The sequence below is a fragment of the Danio rerio genome, chromosome 21 (genome assembly GCF_052040795.2).
Source record: "Danio rerio strain M-AB ecotype USA chromosome 21, GRCz13ab, whole genome shotgun sequence".
NCBI lineage: Eukaryota > Metazoa > Chordata > Actinopteri > Cypriniformes > Danionidae > Danio > Danio rerio.
In genome coordinates this window covers 42,800,725-42,824,898 of record NC_141041.1, presented here as the reverse complement: position 1 = coordinate 42,824,898, position 24,174 = coordinate 42,800,725, and the positions used below count along the sequence as shown (strand labels likewise).

Here is a 24,174-nt window from a genome sequence, read left to right as displayed (position 1 = left end):
AAATTGGTGTTCAATCCCTCTGAAGAGTCATCATCCTGCAAATTTTTGCTTCAAACGGCTCCTGAATGTTTGCAGTTATACCTAAAGACCTTGATTAAATTAAACTCTGCAGGGCAGCGTCCCTCCAGGAACAAGGTTGGACACCCCTGCCATAAAAGCATCCATTTTAAACAATAGTTATCAAAAAATAAAAAATAAAATTCTTTATTTAGCATTCTGAAAGCTCTCAACAAATCATATGATACGTCTGTGTGACGAACGGACCACAATTTACACAATTTTCCTAAGCATCTCCATAACAGCTTTCCAACCAAACATGGTGCCACTCATCTGAATTCGATTTGGTGACAATACAAACAAATTTCCCAATAGTACCAAATAGAACTAGCATTTAATTTTAAAGTGGTAGGTGAATGAGAAAAATAATAACTGAATCAGTCACACAAAGAATTTCATATATCTTTAGATGGTTTTTAAAATAGCACTACTTTCTAGAGCATCTTTGCTCTTTTTTTAGCTTGACAACAGTGGTTACAATACACTAAACTCTCTTCAGATTTCTTCTTTTGTGTTTTTCAGAAAAGCTAACATATTATTTGTTTGGAAAAACATAAAAACGAGAAAAAAAATGAAATAGTTATCCTTTATAGGTGTATAATTTCTTTAAAAATACAGATAAAGGCTGGGAGTGTATATTGGCTGCAAATAAATTCCAACTAACGCACACATAGGACTTTCTTTTCATGGTTGGCACAGTCACCATAGCAGTGAACTTGCCCTTATCTCACCACACCCTTCTGACGCAAAATCTGCTGCTACTTCCCACAGCCCTCCCCACCCTAAAACACACACACACACACACACACACACACACACACACACACACACACACACACACACACATTAGTCCCAACATGCTCATTCCTTTACCTCCAGTTGATTTACTCAATAAGGAACGGTCTGTCCTGCATACAGTCAGAAACTGAGCTAGTACACGATGCTTCACTCAAATGCGTCAATGTGCAAACCTCACTTGTTTAACCTCGTCTCAAGACATTTACTGTCCCTGAAGCAAACAAGCACCCAAGACAGGAAGGAAGAAGTTTCGCTTGTTCTGAAAGGCAGCTCATCTCTACCGAGGAGGAGCTGCGCCCAGAGAGGAAAACAAAGAAGGAGAGAGCTGGTGATGTCAACTTTAAAGGTATAGGGGCAAGCTGCAATTCCCAAAACACATATCTGTGCAGATACTTAGTTCCCAGGATAAATGTGCACGTAGCTCCTTATAATTAAGCTACAGTAAACGGCTAATGCAAATGCATGCATATCGAGAGGGTACACATACAAAGCATCTTCGCATCTAGTTTTCCAAATCACGTAATTTTCAGATTCTGAGCAACGGCTTGCATGCTGTTTGCTACATCAATAGTCACACACACACACATTTGAGACACACCCTCCCCACCCTGAGAACCCCACCCCCGCTCCCTCTTTTTCATTGCAGACAGTTTGGCAGAACTGCAGGGGTTGCTATGGGGACGGGATTCTTTCCCTGGTTAATGATTGCGCCGCAATGGTAGGGGGTCATTCTGTCACATCGCCTCTAATCTGGGGAGACATGGACAATATCCTTACAGTCCCATATCCCACACACACAAAACACCCCAGATCTACCACTTATCCGAAACCTAATCTCTAACTAGGTTTGCTTCCTTTAGGTATAAGAGATAAACCGTGCAAGTCCCCTTTAAAGAAAGCCTCCCCCTTTTTTTGGAAATAGGGTCATTTTACGATTCAAGTCACTTTTAGTTAAAGAGTATTAGCAATTTTGAATCCACTCAGTCTTTCTGAGTCTGGCGGGAACACTTTTAGCTTAGCTTAGCATAAATCATTGATTCTGATTAGACCATTAGCATCTTGCTATAAACATGTAAATGGAGTCTTGATAATTTTCCAATTTAAACTAAATATATGGGTTTTAACTGCAGTCGCATGAAAGTGAAGATTTCACCAATCTTAACCTTGTAGTGGGACTGTATTGAAAGCTATTTGGGCATATGGCTTGATAAACGGTTGAGTTTTAATATACATATTGAAAATCTCGTAAGGTAGCTCAGGCCTAGGTTTCTTTTTTGTATTAAGAAGTTTCTTCCTTTTGAAGCAAGAAAAATAATTATCCAAAGCTGTTTCCTTTCAGTAATTTTGGAGTTTATATGCATGCAAACCATGTTGTTATTAAAAAAACTGGACAGTATATATTATGTTGCAATACGATTTGTGACGAATGCACGTACCCATCACTGTATTTTGTACAAAATGGTTGGATGGTTTTCCCTGCACCAAACAAGAAAAACGAATATGCCTCTATTTACCACTAGGGCATTTTTGGGTAAATTGTCATCTTATATTTGTAACCTTTTATCATATTATATTTGTAGTTATGGTAGACAAAATTCTTATTAATTACATTTAACTGTTCCTAGAGTGTGTCCAGAGTTTGCTAGAGACAGCGTTTTCCTCTTTTGGTCCTACATCATGGAATGAACAGCAAAGTGTTACCATGTTGGAAACAATTCCATCTCTAAATATTTATAAAAATCGCTTGAAGTCTTATCTGGAGGAACCATGTGAATCTTTCATGTAAATTTTAATTTGTGATATTGTATGTATCTAAAACTTTTTGTGCTGGCATTTGGGCCAGGACCCCCTGGTAAAAGAAATGCACATCTCAATGGGATATTCCTGATGAAATAAAGAATAAATAAACAAAGCTTGATTCTTTTGTAGTTTTGTAGCACTGTTACAAAGGGCCTACTCACACTATGCCATCCGTACTGTGCCCAGGCCCGGTTCCCGGATCGTTTGAGAAGTGTGAGTGTGCTGAATCAGGCTCAAGCACGGTTCACTTGGCCGGCCCTGGCCCGGTTGGAAGAGGTGTGCCTGAGCGCGGTTCATTTGGGCTTGGCATGGTGCGCTTGTGTGTGTGAGTGCAAAACGCGCCAAAGCACGAAACTGAAAACGAGACGTGACTTTTAAGGGGCTGTTTCATATGGATTTATTAATCATTCTTACTGTTCAGTGAACGCAAACTGCCGTAGTTTATTAAAGACGAGAACTCCTCACAGCACGACAGCTGCGCGACTTCAGCAGACCTCCTCATTCCTGCAGCACGAGAGCTTTATGATTGTTTATGAGCGCCAAAAGTGGCGGATCAGTTCGGCGTAATATCTGACTGCGTGTCCCCGCATCCCTAAGGACTGTTTGGCGAAATATTAGACTGCATGTCACTGCATAATAAACGACTGAAACGATATAACTAGAGAAATCTCCACTGTGCTGCTGAGTGACAGCGCTTCTAACCGAACAGAGCAGCAGCGATGACGTAAGAGTGCCGAGGCCCCATATAGTGTGAGTGCGGGCCGTCGGGGGAGACGGGAGGGGGGACAAGCGTGCTTTGGCCCCAGTTCGAGGCAACTGTACCTAGTGTGAGTACGGCCTTAGTTCCCTATCTGGGGACTATTTTCAGGTGCTCTGTAATTGTGCCTACTGCAGCTATGGTACCGGAACAAAGACCCTTGATTATTACGCCAGATTGAAAGTATAGTTCCTAGCAATATTGAACTAGAAAACAGCAAATTTTCATTTTCTGCTGGCCTTAGTACACGATGTAACTACAGAAGAGTAAAGCATTTTTCGAGAGAGATGCTAATGCAGGCTCGTAACCACCCCTCACTGACAAAGGTTCAGTATTGATCCCTTAAGACTGGTTTTTACTTCAGCACTGATTGATCGCTGTGACCCATGGTGCATTCCTTGCATGTTGCCGTGCATTTATACTTCTGTGTGTTGTTTGTGTTGCTCTGCAATAACACTTCTGAAACACTAGCTGGTGGTGAGGTTTCGTTCTCTGTGTCGAGTTTCTTCGATGGTGTTTTGCTTTTTCTCAAAACTACCTTAATGTAGAAGTAGCTAAACCTTGCTCAATCATGAGGCAGACAGCGGCAGAAGTGCAACAACTTTAATCATAAGATTAAACACAAAACAAAAAGTTTCCACCCGGAGTTCATTCCTTTTTCACAGGATTCAACACTCGCTCCAACGGGTTCGTGCGGCTTTCGGTTTAGTCCACACTCATCAGCACTACCAAGCAGACCAATTACAGAGCTTGCAATATGCGTCAATGCGTCATTGCATTTTTTGAGAGGTGCATGTCAATGTCGGCGTCAGCCACAGCGGAGGTTATGTGACTGCATGACGAATAAATCAGCCTTTACATAAGCTCATTTGTCCTATTTTTTTGTCCTAACGTTTATTCTAAATCATGGACCTTATTCTTGAAACCAAAAAATTTCAATAAATAGGTGTGAAGGCTCAAAAGCATACCATATTAAAAATTGATTTGAATAATATTTTGGCTGAAATAGTCAAAAGTGTAATGACCATTCGGCAAGCTTCAGAATAGTGCTTAAAATGTCACTAAAATGCATTATTTAAATTTCATTATTAAAAAGATAATTACACATTTTACTAGGCTGGTTATGGGCCTGTAATGGTCTAATATAATAAAATGATCTTTGCTAATCGAAGATAAAAGTACATTCGCCAAACCTAGAGATCAGCTGAATGGATTCTAAAATGGTCAAACTCAACTAACTTTAGGTAACTTGTAAAATTAGCCTATTTACAAAAAAATGGAGTGTTCCTCTAACATCTCTTTAACAAACATAATTTTTCTTCTAGTTAATATACTGGTGCCTCTAGCAACCAATTGTTCTTCAGCTCCCAAAGTAAAACAAAGACCTTGATTATATATGTGGTAAGTTTGTTTCTTATTTCACTACACTAGCAACATGTATAGCTTAAAAAAAAGTAAATTGTCCAAAGCATTTTTCAAAAATGTAGCTGAAGTGGATTTCATTTTTGTTTTAAAACATTAAATCAAAATGAAAATGAAACCAAACAAAAAAAAAATACCTACAAGAAATAACATCGCTTATACTCCAACAGAATGAGTGTAATTTAAATACTTTCACTGTTGATACTTAACAATACTGATTACTTATGCATTTAATTATTTATAATAAAGTATTGATGTTGCCTTAATTTAATTTATGAATTCGTGAAAATACATTTCTTCATCTCTGAAATAACTTTTTGGCTGACGTCATCAAAAACCTCTTCTTTTTTATGTAAGCCATTTTTTTTAGGATTTATTCATTCATTCATTCATTTTCTTGCTGGCTTAGTCCCTTTATTAATCTGAGATTGCCATAACGGAATGAACCGCCAACTTATCCAGCACATTTTTACGCAGTGGATGCCCTTCCAGCCGCAACCCATCTCTGGGAAACATCCACACAAACACACACTCATACACTATGGACAATTTAGCCAACCCAATTCACCTGTACCGCATGTCTTTGGACTGTGGGGGAAACCGGAGCACCCGGAGTAAACCCACGCGAACGCACGGAGAACATGCAAACTCCACACAGAAACGCCAACTGAGCCGAGGATTGAACCAGCAACCCAGCGACCTTCTTGGTGTGAGGCGACAGCACTACCTACTGCGACACTGCTTCGCTCTCATTTCTTTAATCTACATAATTTCTCATTGAATATTATGTGGAAATATGTCACAAAGTATGTAAAATAGTCTGAGAACTCTACTGCAAAGGTAAAGTAGAGGTCACTAGATATACAAGCCCAAATTTGTCCACTTTGCTCTTTACCTCAATATTGAGGCCCTTCAGAATAGAATAACCTAGTCCTGGAGTGTGTTAGGTCAGTGAGCTAAAATGATGGATATTAGAGTAAAACAAAGACTTAACAGAAAACAACCAATTAGACAAAAATAGGACGGAATACGGGCAGATGGTAATATTGTATAACTGTATTTTCTACAGATGGCACTCAAGGTTGAATTATCTTTGATTTCCATGAGATTATTCAATTTATTTTTCCTCAAGAAAATACAAATGTTCCATAGTTTGAAACAGAAAGTCTTGTGATTCTGTACAAAATGTGCTCTGCTAAATGCTGACACAGGCTAAACAAATGTTAATAATTATGTACAAAAAATGTGAATAACTAATACTTTTGCATGCCCAACCTAATCCACAAATCCATGCCGCTTACACATGCACCTTGAGGTGGTAAAACTGGTCTAGTCTCTGTTAATTGGAAAAGAAACTTGTAACAAATGAGGAACCACCACCTACTGGAGATGACAGCAACAGTAGATGCCCACATTGAGTACTTAATTAATGGAGATATTCTCAAATCTGACATTTAAATCATCCTGAACTTTTGGAAAGAATGAGCACAGGTACTGAAAAGGCATATAACTGTCAATTGTGCATTTGTCTGTGCAGGCCATCAAATATATTTTGAAAGGTTGTGTTCAACTGTGCATAATTTGGTCTTAAATGGTACTACAATCCATTCCACCAATGTAAAGCCTACGGTCAACTTTTCTTGTTTAAAAAAAAAAAAAAGTGACAAAGATATTGGACTGTGGTCACTGGTTAGAATTAGCAATCTGCTTTCTCAAAGCAACCTTTTCATAGCTCACACAACTATTGGAGGAAGAACGCAACTTTTGGTGTATTCCTGCAACATGAACTGGGAACCATTTTAGATAAACTCTTATTTTTGGGGGAACTAAATTAGCCCCTACTTTAGAGTTATAATTAACTTACTTCACGAAAAACCAAGCCTAATGAGAACTACCAGTAACTCAAGTCTATATTGATTGGACAAATGCATGCCATACGCAACATGCACTTTATTTGCAAGTGTTACAGAAAACATACACATACAGAGAGATAAGGTCAGCAGGAATTCTCTGTCGCAGCATCCAGTACTTCTCTTAGCCTCAATGACATCTAAAATTTGTTAATGATGATTTAATCATCTTTTTTTTTTGTTCTTTCTTCAAATAACCGATTCATCACACAACCCACAATACACAACAAAAACAACTATGGTTAGGGCATCCTCCAATCTCCAACTGTTAGTTTAGGTTTTTTTGAATGCTGTGCTCATAGTGAATCCTTGTTCATAGTGAAGATCCCAGAAAACCACAAGGAAAATGTCCAAAGGTAAACTCTTTTTTTGCACTGACTGTGGGATATGTTGCATGATGTTTCTGAACCTAAATAAGAACTGATTGTATGTAGTGTGTAGTTTTTCTGTAGTTGGTAACATATCAGAGACTGTAAGGATCTGTATATGTGTTCATATATGTTCATTAATTTTCTTTTTTTTTCTTTTTTATTCGGCTTAGTCCCTTTATTAATCCGGGGTCACCACAGTGGAATGAACCACCAACTTATTCAGCAAGTTTTTTTTATGCAGAAGATGCCCTTCCAGCCGCAACCCATCTCTGGGAAACATCCACACACACACACACACACACTCATACACTACAGACAATTTAGCCAATCCAATTCACCTGTACCGCATGTTTTTGGACTGTGGGGGAAACCAGAGCACCCGGAGTAAACCCACGTAAACACAGGGAGAACATGCAAACTCCAGCGACCCAGCGACCTTCTTGCTGTGAGGCGACAGCACTACCTACTGTGCCACTGCTTCGCCGTCTTCATATATGTTGCATTTATATATTTATTTTAAATAATTGCACTTGTTACAGTAGGCTATTTCGCACTGTCATTGATCTGCAGTTATAATCAAATCATGTTCATAAAAAGGTAATAAACATTTATAAACAAGTATTTGTGTGTATAAAACATCTGTTTTGTGAGAAGTGCTTCTCATATGATGTGTGAACGACCTGTACAGCTTTACTGTTGAAATTTATTAGAGTGAGAATGACGTCGAATGAAACTCTCTGTCGTACTCCATGCCCACCAAAAGGGTACCCTTGGTATTGGAAACGCAACCCTGATAAAGGTGACCCGTACCGACCCAAACCGTACCGTACTGTACCACTCAGTGAAAACGAGCTATTTGTCCATCTCTGTCGCAGAATTATAGTGCTATATAATGGTCTAGCATGTATGCTACATTGTTTTTAGTTAGTTTTGGTGGTTTTGTGTGTACATAGATATTGTGACGTTATTGCGACATCATTTCATAGTCAGGTGAAAGTATTTTTAGATCCCAAGTTTATGTTTCGATGAGGTTTAGATTGGTTAAGAGGTTTAGATCTCAAGTGACAGCACTGGTGGCTACTCAGTGTAAAAGCCTAGGTGATGCTACCCGTTTAGTCTGATTAGAATACCAAGATTGTCTATTGGAATGCAAACTTAGGATTACAGAGTTTAATTGCGACTTATTAAAACAGCAAAACCCCTGTTTAAACACCAATTAATTATTAATTTTTCATCATTAATGTATTCATAACAGCAAGCAAATAAACAAGAGGATAAAACTTTAGGTGTATTGTTGAACCTAGTCCGTAGGGTGTAAGAATATAAAGAAATTTTACACCTGACTGAGTGTGAAAGTCTTTTATGGCCTTGTATTAGTGGATCATAAAAGACAAGCTGAACTGTCCCACCTGTATCCATATTAACACATTGTATTCAGATTAAGGCCTCAATTCAAGGTGTCAGAGGTGAGGTGAGATGATGTCCTTTGTCCTAGGACCAGTCATACATCTTTATAGTTAACATTCTTGAGAACGCAGTAAAGACAATGGGCTTTCTTTTAAGCATCATCAATGGTCAGCAGAAGTGAAATGGTACTGATTGGGTAGTAATATGGTTTTAGAGTCACAGATTCAGAATGGTTCAGTGTATATAATATGTTCAGTAAAAAATGGACTTCAATATAGATTAAAAGAAAGAAAATCAGACAAAAGCACAAATGAATGCAACATAACAAACATACATACTACTAATAAACAGTGCTTTTCAGGTTTTCAGTTATCTAACAGAACTTTTTAAGTACAGAACCTCAATTAAATTATCTGTATAAACTTCAGTATATAAATGTAATAAACGCTAAAGATTCGTTACAACAGCTATTCAGTCAGAAGCAGTGTGTGATTTGATTGTCTTTTGCTGTTTGATAAACTTTAAAAATACAGACAGCAAGAATAAGACGTTTTCACTGCGAGAAAAATGTTTACGTTTTAAGGCATAAGCGATTGACTTTTCATCAAGTCAGGCATGTTGACATAATTACTGGACATAATTGAGTTTGTACGTTCAGAACCAAGACAATAATTTGTGTGTTGTAACTTTCATTCACATTCACATATGAGCACTTATGAAATCTTAAGCATCAGTTCTCTTTGCACCTTGAGGCTCAATGTTAACATAACAAAATCTCGAATAAATATTTTAATATGGATAGTGATGTACAATTAGCGCCTTTGGTCCCACATGCGCTATCAAAAGCAATAATGGCACTGAATGACTGGACATCCAAAATTTGCAACTTGTGCTCATTTTGATTACGTACCCCCTAAATACATTTCCGAAGAGAGAAAAATACATCTCAGAGGCACCAATAGCCTAGCAGTTACTGCGTCAACATATAGCACTCAGGTGCTTGCGTTGACCTGAGTTTGATTCCAGGCTCGAGGTCCTTTGCCGATCCTTTCCCTCTCCCTGCTCCCCATACTTTCCTGTCAGTAAATCTCTACTGTCCTATCAATAAAGGCTGATTTATACTTCTGCGTCAAACGCCGGCGTATGCTACGGTGCTGATGCATAGCTCTTTGCCGTGGCCGTCTGCGTCGATGACGTGCACCTCTCAAAAAATGTAACTAAACGTCGCAATGATGCATTGCGTAAGCTCTGTGATTGGTCGGCTTGGTAGCGCTGACGAGTCTGGGCGGGACCGAGAGCCGCATGAATGGTGCGAGTCTGATGGAGCAATTGTTTACAAGTGTGGAGTCCCGTGAAGGAGGTCCGGATGGAAAGTTTTGTTTTGTGTTTACCTCATAGTTAAAGTTGTTGCATGTACGCCGGTTCCTGCCTCAAAATGAGCGAGTTTTAGCCACTTGTACATCCCGGAAGTGTTCAGGAAAAGCAAAACAACAGCGAAGAAACTCGACACAGAGGAACATTTACACCTCCCTGCCAACAAGCGTTTTGTAAGTGTTAATGCAGACCAACAGAGACAGCGCGCAGAAGTACAAATGCACAGCTACGCGCGTTGCATGCGCCGTGGGTTACGCCGGTCACTTGACGCAGAAGTATAAACCAGGCTTAAAGGTGAAAACCCCTATAAAAAATAATAATAAAAAATGCATCTCAGGAGCCACGTTTTTTTGTAGTTTTTGTTTACGCGAATCCACCAGAAGCCGCTGTGTACACTTTTTTCAGACCTCAAATTTCTCTTGCAAATGCCATTTACACCTGCTGTTCACACGTAAATCCACCAGAAGCCACTGTTGACTGACCAACTGACCAATCCGTCTGCGTCTCAAGTCCACTGAGGCACTTGTCGAGCTACTGGAAAAAATGTTAACAGCGGAAAAGTGCTTGTTAAACTGCAGAAGCAGGAGACCCGTCGACAGAACTTGTAAGCATTTTGTGTGTAAGCATTTTGGATTTCCAGTGAGTTATGTTGACAACGTTCGTGTTGTCGACAAAAAAAAAACAGTTTTGCAAGCTCTGCTATGTACGTATTACGTACGGTTTGTCCGATAGACAACACCGGCATCGCGATCCTCCGTCCGCCCCCGTTGCAAATCCGCTCGCGGAAAATGCCAATCACGTGACCACACAGACCCAGACGCATACACAGCCATGCGCTCGAGACAGCAGGTCCAGGCAGTCAGAGGACTGCTTCAATCTTTCACTCACTTGTACTTAGTCATTTTAGCGAACACCTCAGACACTGTTGGCTGGTTCCTGTTGGTTGTGCGTCTTTTTTACCGACACCATTATAACGACACAGATCACTGCCTATTCACGAGTCCCGCAGAAAAAGTGATTGACAGGTGGTAATTATGTGTGTATCTTGCCTTTATTCATTTACTGTATGAATTGTTTATGGGTTAAACAAAGACCATCCAGGTCAGGTAGTTTAAACGGTGGGCTACAAATAATTAATTGGTCATTAATTAATTAATTAATTATTCATAATCGAAAATCGAATCGAATCGTGCCTTTAGAATCGAAAATGTAATCGAATCGAGGATTTGGAGGATCGTGACACCCTTAACAGACATGCATTCAAAAATGCCAGTCTAGAGAGCAATAAAAAGGAATAAGAAAAAGCTGTTTTTAAATTTAAATGCAAAACTGAAAAACAGTTCAGTATATTGAGTAATGTGGCATCCCTAATGATCACCAAAGCACTGAAAAACTAAGGCATTACTCAATATTGTTGACTTACCTGAATTATCCTACATCATATGATGCAGAATCAAGTTTATGCAAAACAGAACACTCATTTGGGTTGCACTTTTAGGGCTAATCTTCAGGACAGGTTAAGGGCGTGACGCTAAAGTGCAGTCAATAAAATGAGAGGCGATTTAAGACAAGGAGTGAGAGGAACTGCTAGGCGTGCACCACAGCCGCCCTGCAAAAACACAACTTCAGTCACACCCAGGGCCGACTGCACCCTTCTCCTAAAAATAACCGTGCTCTAGGACAGTGGCAGTACCTAACTGTCTCAGCTCCTAAAAACAGATGCACCTCACATCACCCCCCCCCTAACAGGCTTGATCAGGCTGCCAATGGACGCCTTTAACCTATAACACACCCCTGAAGCGATGTCACCCTGACAAAACCCAAAGGCTGAGACCTGCAGAGGGTAGCTGAGTGTTTAACCACTTCGACCAAAGTTTGTACACAGCTGTTAATGATTACTAGCTGTCTGGCACACCCAGAGTACTCTCTGTTCCTCCAATGATAATGCCTCAGTCCACTCACCTCCCTGACACTGTCAATAACAGGAGACGCTGTTCCCAACGATCAGCTCAAATGCAGAAAATGGCAAAGTCACACATTTAGGATGGTATTAGGATTTACATCGATCTGCAATTGAGCGAAAATAAAAATTAAATACACCGTGCTTTATAGTTTTATCTATTTTAAATGTAAAATAACACTGCACAGTCTTAATTGTATAAATATAAGATGCGTTTAAACTATATATGTAACAATTTCTTGTTCCGGAATGCTTTAAACTAGCTTGAAATACCTTAAGAGCACATACAAATAAAAAACTTTTAGGGTGCTTTCACACATGTGAATCGATTCAGTTATTCCGAAACAGAGATTAAAATTGTTACATTGTTGCTCTTTGCTCTTGGAGCGGTTCGCATTCACACTGCAAAGTTTTTAATCGGACCAAAAGAGCTAAAACAAGTCACGTGCGAGTAAACTCTCCTTACATTGGTCAGAGTGTCAGGGTTTATTTTAAGCTGTCAGGAGAGGTGGTGGTTTGGTGGTGATTGACAGGGTGCGCGCGCGACGTGTCTGAGGAGAGATGCGGTGGGGAGGGGTGAGAAGGGTGGGCGACGATGCCTATTTGAGGACCGGGAGGGAGACGCGAGATTACCGGGAGATCATCACTCGTTTACGGGCATCCGGAGTCTCGCGAAACTTCCCGCCATACTCATATTTCTCTCTTTATATAGCCGTAAGCCTATTACATATCCATAAAACACTGTGATATAACCGCGCTCGGATCGGATCGCTTTCTCACTGCAATCGAACCGCTCCAGGGTTCGTTTCAATCAAGCCGAGACCACCTCATTTAAGCAATCTCGGAGCTATTACTTTGGCGCGGAACAGAGCGCGATTGCCCTGTTCACATATGCCAAACGAACCCCGCTTACTGGGCAAACGAGATACGTTCCGAAACAAAAGTGTAGGTGTGAAAGCACCCTTACAATTTTATGGTTAAACTTTGCAATGACTCCTTAAATCTCATGTAATATGAACTGTACCTCCCATACCATATATAATACAGACTCAACATCGCACATCCTGACAATTGTGAACGAACATACTGTGATATTAATGCTAAACGACATATTGTGCAGCCTGAGTTTACACTAACGAGTAGCTCACACTGCGCATTGTCAGTGATATGATCACAAATGCTTGGTTGAGAATGCATTACCATTTCTACTGTTATTAATATGCATTCAAATGTGTCTCTTGTGACCATTTCAGATTTCGTCATGCTCTACATCACTTCCACAGGAGCGATTTACACTGAGGTGTGACGGATGAGTACTACTGAATGAACAAACCCATTTTTTTACGCAGCTAACGAGCAAGCAAGAAAACAAGAGGATGAAATTATGTGAATGGCAACTAGGATTTGGATCCCAATTCATGTGTTTTGTTACAACGCAAGCAGAGACCTATGAATACCTTGTTTTGGTGGGCTTTCACACAATACGTCCCATAATGAACATATGTCTGGTCAGCAGTCGAACAGTGGCTGGTCTTTTGTGGCTTTTCAAATGCATTGAGCACAAGTGTTGGAATTAAGAAAGCAACCTGATCAAATGTGTTTTTCTGTGGCTTAACGGTGACAAAATGTTTTAGATTGCCTTTACACCTGGTTTAACATTGAACATTTGTGATCTGATCAAAATGATTCTAGGGTGCTTTCACACCTGTGAATCGATTCAGTTGTTCCGAAACAGAGATTACAAATGTTACATTGTTGCTCTTTGCTCTTGGAGCGGTTCGCTTTCACACTGCAAAATTTCTAATCGGACCAAAAGAGCTAAAACAAGTCACGTGCGAGTAAACTCTCCTTACATTGGTCAGAGTGTCAGGGTTTATTTTAAGCTGTCAGGAGAGGTGGTGGTTTGGTGGTGATTGACAGGGTGCGTGCGCGACGTGTCTGAGGAGAGATGCAGTGGGGAGGGGTGAGAAGGGTGGGCGACGATGCCTATTTGAGGACCGGGAGGGAGACGCGAGATTACCGGGAGATCATCACTCGTTTGCGGGCATCCGGAGTCTTGCAAAACTTCCCGCCCTACTCAATTCTCTCTTTATACAGCCGTAAGCCTATTACATATCCATAAAACACTGTGATATAACCGCGCTCGGATTGGATCGCTTTCTCACTGCAATCGAACCACTCCAGGGTTCGTTTCAATCGAGCCGAGACCACCTCATTTAAGCAATCTCGGAGCGATTACTTTGGCGCGGAACAGCGCGATTGCCCGGTTCACATATGCCAAACGAACCGCGCAAACTGGGCAAACGAGATACGTTCCGAAACAAAAGTGTAGGTGTGAAAGCACCCTTATATTCAGGGGTAAACAGAGCATAAAAGATGCAATACTTTAACCTTGCACCTTTATAGTGATGGATCAATGTAAATTGGGCAGGCTGATTAACTTCAATATTCATTCATTCATTCATTTTCCTTCTGCTTAGTCCCTTATTTATCAGGGGTCACCACAGCGGAATATTCTGCCAGCTTATCCGGCAGGTTTCATGCACCTCCTGCAACCCAGCACTGGGAAACACCCATACACTCTCACATTCACACTCATACACTACGGCCAATTTAGCTAATTCAATTCACCTAAAGGGCATGTCTTTGGACTTTGGGTGAAACCAGAGCACCCGGAGGAAACCCACACCAACACGGGGAGAACATGCAACACCAACTGGCCCAGCCGAGGCTCGAACCAGCGACCTACTTGCTGTGAGGCAATGGTGCTAACCACTGAGCCACCGTGTCGCCCTAACTACAATATATTTGGGCATTTTAAGATTTGGCCTATATAATAATTCAAATGTTTTCAAGATATTATTTTCTTCTTAAATAAACCAGACGCCTCTCTAGAATACTTGAACGGCCATATGCTGCAGTTAGTAGTCAAATATTTTGGACTAATGGCATTGTTATTTTTGTTTTTAGCACAAAGTTTAACGGAAGTGCCACAAAATGCACATCTTTACTCTAAGTGTTAAGCTGCACATCTATCAAGTGTTTTTGTGCTGCAGAAACTCTTCGGTGGACACACTGCCTTAATGTTTCTACTGAAACTGAAAGTCAGGACAGGCTTCATCAAGTGGCTGGTTCATCTCTTTTTTTGTAAATCGCGACATTTGCAAACTGCATTGTGACAGCCACAGTTTTATAACAACCTAAGTCTAATAGATACACCATTTAGATTCCCTGTGTGTGTGTGTGTGCATTGCAGATGCTTCATCCCACCAAACTCCACATATACACTGATGCTATAGGGCTGTAAAATAAATAGAAACATTGTCGTTATTGCAATAACAGTACATATCCTTTTTGCAGAATAAAATTTACTTTATTTAATCGCACTAATCTATGATATAGACATTGCTTAGACCATTATTAAGATAAAAATCAGTTTTCAAAAGTATTTGACAACATTATAAATCAGAATTTCTGCTGAGGTTTTCAATCATTTGTGGTGTTTTGAAGTCTAAATGTTTGCACCTTATTATCTTTTTTTTATTGTATGTTATTAGCTCTAATACCTGTTTATCTTAAAATGATAATTACAAAATAAATTTTCTTGTTTTTAAATTGCTGACAGAAAAACATTTTGCAAGTTAGTCATATCAAAAGAAAGATTGTTATTGCGACAGTCAACTACAATATTACATATTTACCAATTACCCATTTATTAACCTACGAGCTATTTATCACAGTAAGAAACAATAGTTAGCATTAGCATATTATTGTATTATTTTAATAACTACATTCTGCTGCAAAGTACCTTGGGGGCAAAAACTGCACCTGCTAAATTACATAAAACTCTCAATTAATTACAATTAAATAAACTAGTGGAATGTAAAACTTCATGAGGAGATTGTCAATTTAGGGGATCTAAAATCTACAAATACAGCGTTTGAACTTAGCCGAGTTATTTCGGAGTGCTAAGCCTTATTACCAACAGCACACATTTCATTTAAGCTTATTGGTGCAGCAGCCGATCAGAGCTTTGTTTTGTTTCAATTGTTTGAATTCTTTAATTCCGTTATCATAAAAAATATAGTAGTGAAACTTATGCAAGTCAAATATTATTTGTGCAGCCTTAGTGGTTATATAGCAGTTATTGTTTTGCATAATTAGCTGTTTATTAACACCATGGACTAATGTTTTGTTTGTAACATTAGCATTTATTATTACAATATTATAATAGCAATTGTGATATAATAAACAATTAACTTTTTCACGTTGTTGACAAAATACAGTTTTAAATGTATTAAATTAATTAATTAATTATTTTTTGACTGCGATTTAATTTGCATGTATTCTCCAAAGCAATGAATTGATTGTTTTCCATATGCTACATTCTATCCCTTTTCTGACTACCCACTGTATTTATATGAAATAGTTACAATACTGGTCTGTGGATCGTCAATTGTAAATTAAATTTTTAGAAATAATCAATAGCGTTTGTGATATCAAAACTTTTATCGAAACAAAAATAACAGTTAGTCAGTTTATTTCTATTAAAATCATTTGATTAGCCTATAATAACATGATTATTTGATTAACATGACAAGAAATTAGCTTACCATTAAAAACAAAATGGTACTACACTGTGTAACATTAAAAACAGAAAAGCTACAAAAACACTTATGAAGTATTATGTAAATATAATTTAAATAATAAAATATTTTTCTTATTATTATCTTAGCTATTTATTTATTTTTACCCCTAGCATCTGTTTATACTTTGATAGTATTGTTAATATAATATTTTGTTTTATTTGTTCTTAATTGTTGTGAGATGTAGATGTTTGTATTAAGTTTGTACATATATACAATAAATTAAAAATGATTATTTGATAAACATGCTTGATAAACGTCAACAAAGATGTTTTTTCCAATTTGTAAATGCCAGAGCAAGTACATTTCAGAACAAGATAAGTGATAGTCAAATTTGTGCTAAAATGTTTTTAATAAATGTAATGTATGACCCTGCAGATACATACAAGGGTACTACAGGAGGAGACGTGTCAATATGATGACCCTGAAGTTCCAATACATATGTATGTGCAACAAAAACAAACAAACAAACAAACCACTTACACTAATGCACCCCCTCCCTTGCTCACTTGACATCATGGGATGTTCATGACAGTTTTCTGTATAACTTACAGTCTACTGCTGTAACCTGCGTGGTATTAGCTGGAGCCTGACATTATTAGCCAAAACACTGACATCTCTTTATAACAGCGAAAGCCACGGAATACAAAACACAGAACTGAGAGGACCAACAAACATAACAGAATGTCCTCATCACCCCATAAGAATAAAGGCTGCGGCCCCTTTAAGAAAGCAGCTAAGATGGTGTCTCTCCGGCGAGCTGCATTCGGCGCGCTTCCTTCCTGCCTTCACCGCTTTAAAACGGCACTGCAGACCCTCGACGGCTCTGACAGACGAGTCGCTCAATCTCTCCCTATCTGACTTTAACACTTTGCACAGCTGTTTTAAATGCGCCCGAGTCAACGTGTCAGGTTCGCGGATAAGTTAAGCACGGGCTCAGAGGCGCATGCACGGGAATCGCTCAGATGATATTATCGGCTCATTACGGTTAACGGCAGAGCAAACCGAAACCGGGTAACTGCTCACAGATGAGGAACTCCGGAGGAGTCCTGCAGAACAGAAAGCGAACAACCACAGCCGGCCAAATCTATGCTGCAAATGTGTCGATTGCAAACGATAAACAGACTTACTTTTTTGTTCCGAGTCTCCGTGTGCATCTCGGTATCTAAGCGGCGGTGAAGGGGTGGAGTGGAGGGGGGGTCGGTCGGCTCGGGCGGGGTGAGATTTGAATAACAGTCAGTATTATCCGCCTCAGTATTAGAGAAGAAATGTGCGCTCGTTGGCTCGGAGGTTCACAGAAATCATATCCCTGGCGTCGAGAAACAAGCCCTCTTTCCGTCGCCCCGTTCGTCTTTCGGTGTGTGTTTGTTGCCGTGTTTCAGGGTTGGGCTCGAGCTGTGAGTCTCTCCTCCGCCTCTCCCTGCTGCTGACCCCACCCTGCGTCCCCACCCCTTCACTGTGTCAATCACAGCCGCTGCAAGTGTGTGTGTGTGTGTGTGTGTCAGCGCGCCACCACAATAATAGAAGTTCAGAAACATCATCATCATCACTTTGTCACCTCGCCTAATGACGTCAAGTTGCAACGGATGTTCGAAGTTGCTCGACTTTTTTTGGTCCTTTTTTGCATGTGTTACAGAGGTGATGATGCCTTATATGAGAATGACTAGTTTTTGGAGATAAAATTACCCCTAATTTGAGCAAAAGCAGACAAAAAAGACGTATTTTATTTATTGTTCTTAGTGTGTTTGTTCATATTGCATTATTCAGCATTTGTAGTACAGTTTTATATATATATATATATATATATATATATATATATATATATATATATATATATATATATATATATATATATATTGCTGCTTGTTCGAACTACGTATTTAAAATGAGCTAAAACAACACAATTTTTGAGATTTTATGTGGGACAACTTGATCGTTTTATGTTCAATCCACTTAAATGTTTAGTTGACTTAATCTATTTGTGTTGGGATAACCTGAATGAATAGTGTGGAACCCTGTATCGGAAATAAATTGGATTTCGTAGGTATGTGTTTGGGTAAAAATATCGTTTTTTTTTTGTTTGTTTTTTGGAGCATTTTCCCCCATAAAATGGCAATTCATCTTTTTTTTTTTTTTTTTTGTTACTGAGAGGCAGGGTTATTCTACCTAATATATATATATATATATATATATATATATATATATATATATATATATATATATATATATATATATATATATATATATTTACTTTTAAGTAGCAAAAAACATCAATGTGTTAACATAAATAGTCTATAAACATGTCTGAATATATCCCTTTTGTTATTTTGACCAAGTGGCGTTCGTTGTGTTTGTGTAAAAAAAACTTTTGTTTTGTTCTGCAAACTGATGGCATTTATTCCCAAATAAAAGTACAAATACTGTTAGAACATAATCATACATTTTAACAAATAACACTTTTATTTTGACTAGTTTAAAGTGTTTACTGAATGAAGCAATAATTAAAATGAAACATGGAAAACCTTGAGAAAAAATAGAAACAAAATTAAATAGCTGTTTATTACATAAACTGTCCAAATCACAGGGCAGCAACTCAATGCGTTAAGGCACGTGGTCAAGACAATCTGCAGAAGTTCAAACAGAGCATCTGAAGACGAAGAAAGATGAATAAAGAGACTTTGTTGTTTTTGGCATTGTTGTTAATGCAGGATGAGTATTTCAAAAACTGCTTGTATATAAAATATATATTTCACATAGAAATATGTCTTCAGTTTACAGAGAATAGTCGAGAAGAGTTTGGTGAGTGGCAGCAAAACTTTTCAGCTGATAGGAAGGCAGGGATTCACCAACAGTACGCAAGTTACAATGTAGCATATTGCAATGTAAAGGGTTACTAAGTTACAAACTACGCAGTATAAATATATTTGTCGCACCATTATGGCTTACTTACAAAGCCAACTTTCAGCAATTATACCCTGAAGATCGGATGGTTGACTTATCCGACATTCAGGTGGAGGGTCATGAATGTATACAATTATAATTTAGGATAAAGGCTTAATGAATCTGTGCTTCTAAAGACTTTGATGTTCAGTTGTTCTGAAACACATTTGCCATGGTCTTTTCTTTCCACTTAACTGGAAGTCTTTGTGTAACGGGAAATATGAAGCTGGGACATACGCGTTTATTTTCACCAGGACTGTAAGGGCTATAAATGAGTGATCATGTTAATATTTTTGTGGCTGCAATGCCAATATCACAACAGCTGCCATCATAGTGCTTGCTTTCTGAATCAACGTAAGATTTTACACTGTTTTTTGTGTTTGCTTGTTTTTGCTTTTTTGAGTAATAGACAAAAACAAATCCCTTTTAAATAAATTGGTTTAGTAATGGTTTGCTTTTGTTGGATAAACTGTGTAAATTGAAAGTACACAAATAAAAATCAATTAGTCCTAAACTCGTTTTGGGGGGGGTTGTTTCTTTATTTATTAATTAAACTGTTTAGAACATTTTATTAGTTTAGTTTAGTTCAATACATTTGAATAAAAGAAGGATGAAAATACTGTTAAGGTTTTTTTTTTTTTTTTTTTTTACAAAGATAGGCATTTGCAGAGCACCGCGAATGAGAGTCTTTGGGTTAAAACTACATTTCCCAAAATCCTCTCCGCCACAGCTTCTTTCCTGTCGGAACGGGAAATAGAGGGAAAGTGTAAACATGAAGCGGTAAGGCAGAGGACTAAACGGTATTTTTTGTTTTTAGTTTCGGTCTGAAGCCAGTAACAAAACTTGTCAAACCAAAACATTGACTTTCAATGAACTCTGATTTGAAAAATCCCATCACTAAGGTCTAGTCGATTACAGCCGTTAAGACTTATTGATGATGATAACACACATTGGTCGATAGGTTGAGTGGTAGTTAATTAAACGTACGACACGTTTTAATGTTGATCATAAATCATTGTTTTATTTAGTTTATCGTTATTGTATATCTTTTTTTGACCTGAGTGACGATGTAACCTCTACTTGCTGGCTTGTCTTGTTTTGTGTTCTGAATGTGAGAAGTTTGTGTAACAGTTAAACATTTTAATTTGTTGTAATGAAAGGAACGTATAATTCTGTCATATTTATTTAACGATTTTTATTAAATGATTTGACACATACTTTGGCCCAAATTGACTTAAAAATTACAATAGGGATAAAATATGTGAATAATGTAATAATCCGTAGTTGGTATAATGAAGTATGTTTATTCGTTTACACAAAAAAAGATCAATTAGAAAGCGACACGGTGGCTCAGTGCTTAGCACTGTCGCCACACAGCAAGAAGGTCGCTGGTTCCAGTTCCGACCTGGTCAGTCGCATTTCTGTGTGGAGTTTGCATGTTCTCCTCGAGTTTGCGTGATTTTCTTCCAGGTGCTTCAGTTTCCCCAGTGTCTAAAGACATACGCCATAGTTGAATTGAATAAACTAAATTTTCCGTAGTGTGTGTGTGTGAGTGTGAGAAAGAGAGAGAATGAGTGTGTATGGGTGTTTCCCAGTACTGGGTTGCAGCTAGAAGGGTATCCGCTGTGTAAAATATACTGCATAAGTTGGCGGTTTATTTCGCTGTGGCAACCCCTGATGAATAAAGGGACTATGCCACAGAAAAGTGATGGAATTATCAAAATAGGAAGTGATCATAATCAGTAATTAGATTTCTAATTCAAGAAAAAAAATGCTGATTTATTTTGACATTCTCATTATATGACATACTATGCACCTTTTATTTAATACTTATGTTTTAACAAGTTTAATTTAGGCTGTGTGCAGTATTATCTACCAATTTTGAAAACCATCATAACAATGTAAAATGAACATAACTTTTTATCAGTGACAGCATACAGAATAGATTGTTTTATCTAGTTTTTGTTTTACCTTGAATTTGTTATATTTAATTAAATAAGTTTATTTAGCATTACGTTTGTTTTCATACATTTTTTTTTTTGCTCATACATTATATTTCATGAACATTTTAGTGCAATAATCGGAATAAGAGGAAAATTGTAACGCTAAACCATTAAAAGTGTAATTAAAATAAATATAGTTTAATTTGTCTCATAGACTCACTGATGTGCAGTCTTTATGCTTAAAAAAAAGAATATTTAGAATTATGAACATAAAACAAGCATTTGGGCTGAGGAGTTTAAAGAACTCAAAAATGATTTTGTAATTATTTATAGGGTTACTCGTCATGCCTGTGATGATGTGCCCATCCCTGAAGAACAGGAGACAGAAGGCCAGAGACAACTGCACAATCTGCTGCTGCAACAACTGGACACAGATGTTGACATTGACCGGTTAGTTCCTGATAAACTGGGCCAGACAAAATCTGTTGACTTTTTTTTTTACTTTTGCTATTTCAGTAGAGAATTTTGTAAAAAAAAATAAATAAAAATCTGTCACTTTTAATTCGACTTTACTTGCAAATTAGGTAGATTTCACATTCATTTTGAGTTTTAACATTTTTTTAATAAATTCAGTGGATTTCCAGGTCTGGCTGGGGCACATTTAGCTTAGCATAAATCATTGAATCAGATTAGACCATTAGCATCTTTTTTTTTTGCATTTTTGATTGAGATGCTAATGGTCTAACCTGGTATGATTTATGCTAGGCTAAGCTAAGCTAAAAGTGCTCCCAACAGACATGGCAATCGGCTGATTGGATAAAAAATGGTAAAACTCAACTGTTTAACTGTAGGGGACTTGCTTAGGGGTAAAATGAGCTTATTTTCAAAAATAGTTTAGTGTTCCTTTAAGGTTAACATGCCAGGATAATATACATTTACAAGCTTTCGCTTCAAAATTACCATTTCAAATCCTGGGTGTTGAAAATAGACAACAGAAAAAATGTAAAGTTTGTTAAACTACTATCAAGCTATCAAATATGGCAGAGGGAGTATCTCAGATTGTTTTCCAAAACCTAAGGTAAATTATGCATTCTTGTCCTCATATTTGCTATTAACTTTCTGCAAAAAGAAATTCAAGCTAAAACATTTTAATATTATTCAAAGCACAACATTTGCCTGTTTTTTCTGTTCATTATAGGTCATGGACATTAATATTCACCTGTTTATTTGTCATAGGTGTGTGGCTAAGAAGAAATGCTTTGCTCCAGCTGCGATGTACAAGCCGTTTGGGGAACAGGCCGCTGGTGTGAGGAGTCTGTCTCAGTTTCAGGCCCTGCAGGACGGGGATCAAGAGCTGGCGGCTCTCAGAGAACTGGGCCTAACAGATGCTGAAATACTGCTGTGGAGGAGCAGGGAGCAGCCGGAGAGCTCCCTCAAGGTCTGCTTTAGCTATTACCCTTATCATGAAGTGTCCTAAACAGAGGGATTTTACATTTCCAGAAATCTGACATGAAGAATGGTAGCTGTTGGTCAGAGAGGGATTCAGACAGTGTTAGTTTAGTATCATTTTAACATTATTTTGGTATCATTATTATCAGTTTTTAGTTACAGAATTATTATTATCTTATGTTTTCTTTTTAATCCTATATTTTTATTAATTTAGCTGCTTTTTAAAATTATTTTCTAAATTAATCATTTATTATTTATTTTTATATTTTTAAATATAAAAACATTTATTCATTTATTATTTATTTATATTTATATTCATAAATATAAAAAAATCATTTATTTATTTATTTCTAAATAAAAATATTTAAAATTTATATATATATTTTTTGTTAATATAAAAAAAAAATATCTATATGATTTGAAAAAAAAATTGTATTTAATTTTGAAATAAAATGTATTTTTTTTAATGTTCATTTGTTTCAGTGAATATCTATTTTGTTTTAAGGAACAAAAAAACTGTGTAATAGCATGAGGGGCATTTATTAATACACACAACGTTTTTAACCTGTTATGTTAGTTTTGGGTGACTGAAAATACAAACTTTTGAAAAACAAAATAATGAAAAAGTTTAAATGGAAAGTTTAATTGTAATTTTTAGTACTTTTGCTGTGTTTTGTCATGTTTATTTATAATTTATAACCAAAAAAAGAGCAATATTTTGTTGGCAGTTACATTAAATTGTTATTTTATTTTTAGCTGACATTTATGCTTTTTCAAGTTAAATAGAGTTATAATAGCATTAGGAGTCTTAACACAACACTGTTGTGAAATTGAAACAGAAAAAAAAAAAATTTCATTTACACCACCACAGCATTATGGATCCTGAAAATGTAAACTTCAAAAAAAAAAAAAAGAAAAGAAAATATTTTGTAGTGACGGTTTAATTATAGGCGCATGTTATACATTTAAAATCAGAATTATTAAAACCCCTTTGTATTTTACTTATTAATTTATTTATTTCATTTTTAAATATTTCCCAAATGATGTTTAACAGAGCAAGGAAATTTTCACAGTATGTCTGATAGTATTTTTTCTTTTGGAGAAAGTGTTATTTGTTTTAGAACTGCTAAAATAAAAGCAGTTTTTAACATTTTGAAGATAAAAAAACAAAAAATGGCAAAAGATGGCAAAGATAAAATAAATCAGTTATCAGAAATGAGTTATTAAAACTATTATGTTTAAAAATGTGTTGAAAAAAATATCTCGGTTAAACAGGAATTGAGGAAAAAAAACAACTCGGTTTAACAGGAAGGGCTAATAATTCTGACTTCAACTGTATC

At 37.4% G+C, this 24,174-nt stretch overlaps 2 protein-coding genes and 1 long non-coding RNA gene across 18 annotated transcripts in view; 2 read left to right on the top strand and 1 right to left on the bottom strand.

Annotated features, from left to right (window-relative positions):
* klf8 (Kruppel like factor 8) overlaps positions 1-17,925 on the bottom strand; it is a 77,941-nt gene extending 60,016 nt beyond the window's left edge. For 2 of the 5 annotated variants that reach the window (XR_015519635.1, XM_087300022.1), the window contains exon 1: positions 17,633-17,888. Coding sequence is in view for 1 of the 5 variants with exons in the window: in NM_001080003.2 (NP_001073472.1) it covers positions 17,633-17,659 (27 nt within the window). In the remaining 4 variants the exon portion in view is untranslated. 5 annotated transcript variants of the gene reach the window in all.
* LOC147832010 (uncharacterized) lies at positions 7,279-14,136 on the top strand. The gene is made up of 3 exons (XR_015520628.1): positions 7,279-10,456; positions 10,989-12,162; positions 12,815-14,136. It is a non-coding gene; the product is annotated as an uncharacterized LOC147832010 (long non-coding RNA).
* Positions 17,926-20,165: 2,240 nt separating the features above from the next.
* rbm41 (RNA binding motif protein 41) overlaps positions 20,166-24,174 on the top strand; it is a 41,905-nt gene continuing 37,896 nt past the window's right edge. For 8 of the 12 annotated variants that reach the window (XM_087299609.1, XM_087299608.1, NM_001441886.1 and 5 more), the window contains 3 exon segments: positions 20,166-20,222; positions 21,719-21,835; positions 22,622-22,823. In XM_087299609.1, coding sequence (XP_087155735.1) covers positions 20,215-20,222; positions 21,719-21,835; positions 22,622-22,823 — 327 coding nt within the window. In that variant the 5' untranslated portion in view covers positions 20,166-20,214. 12 annotated transcript variants of the gene reach the window in all.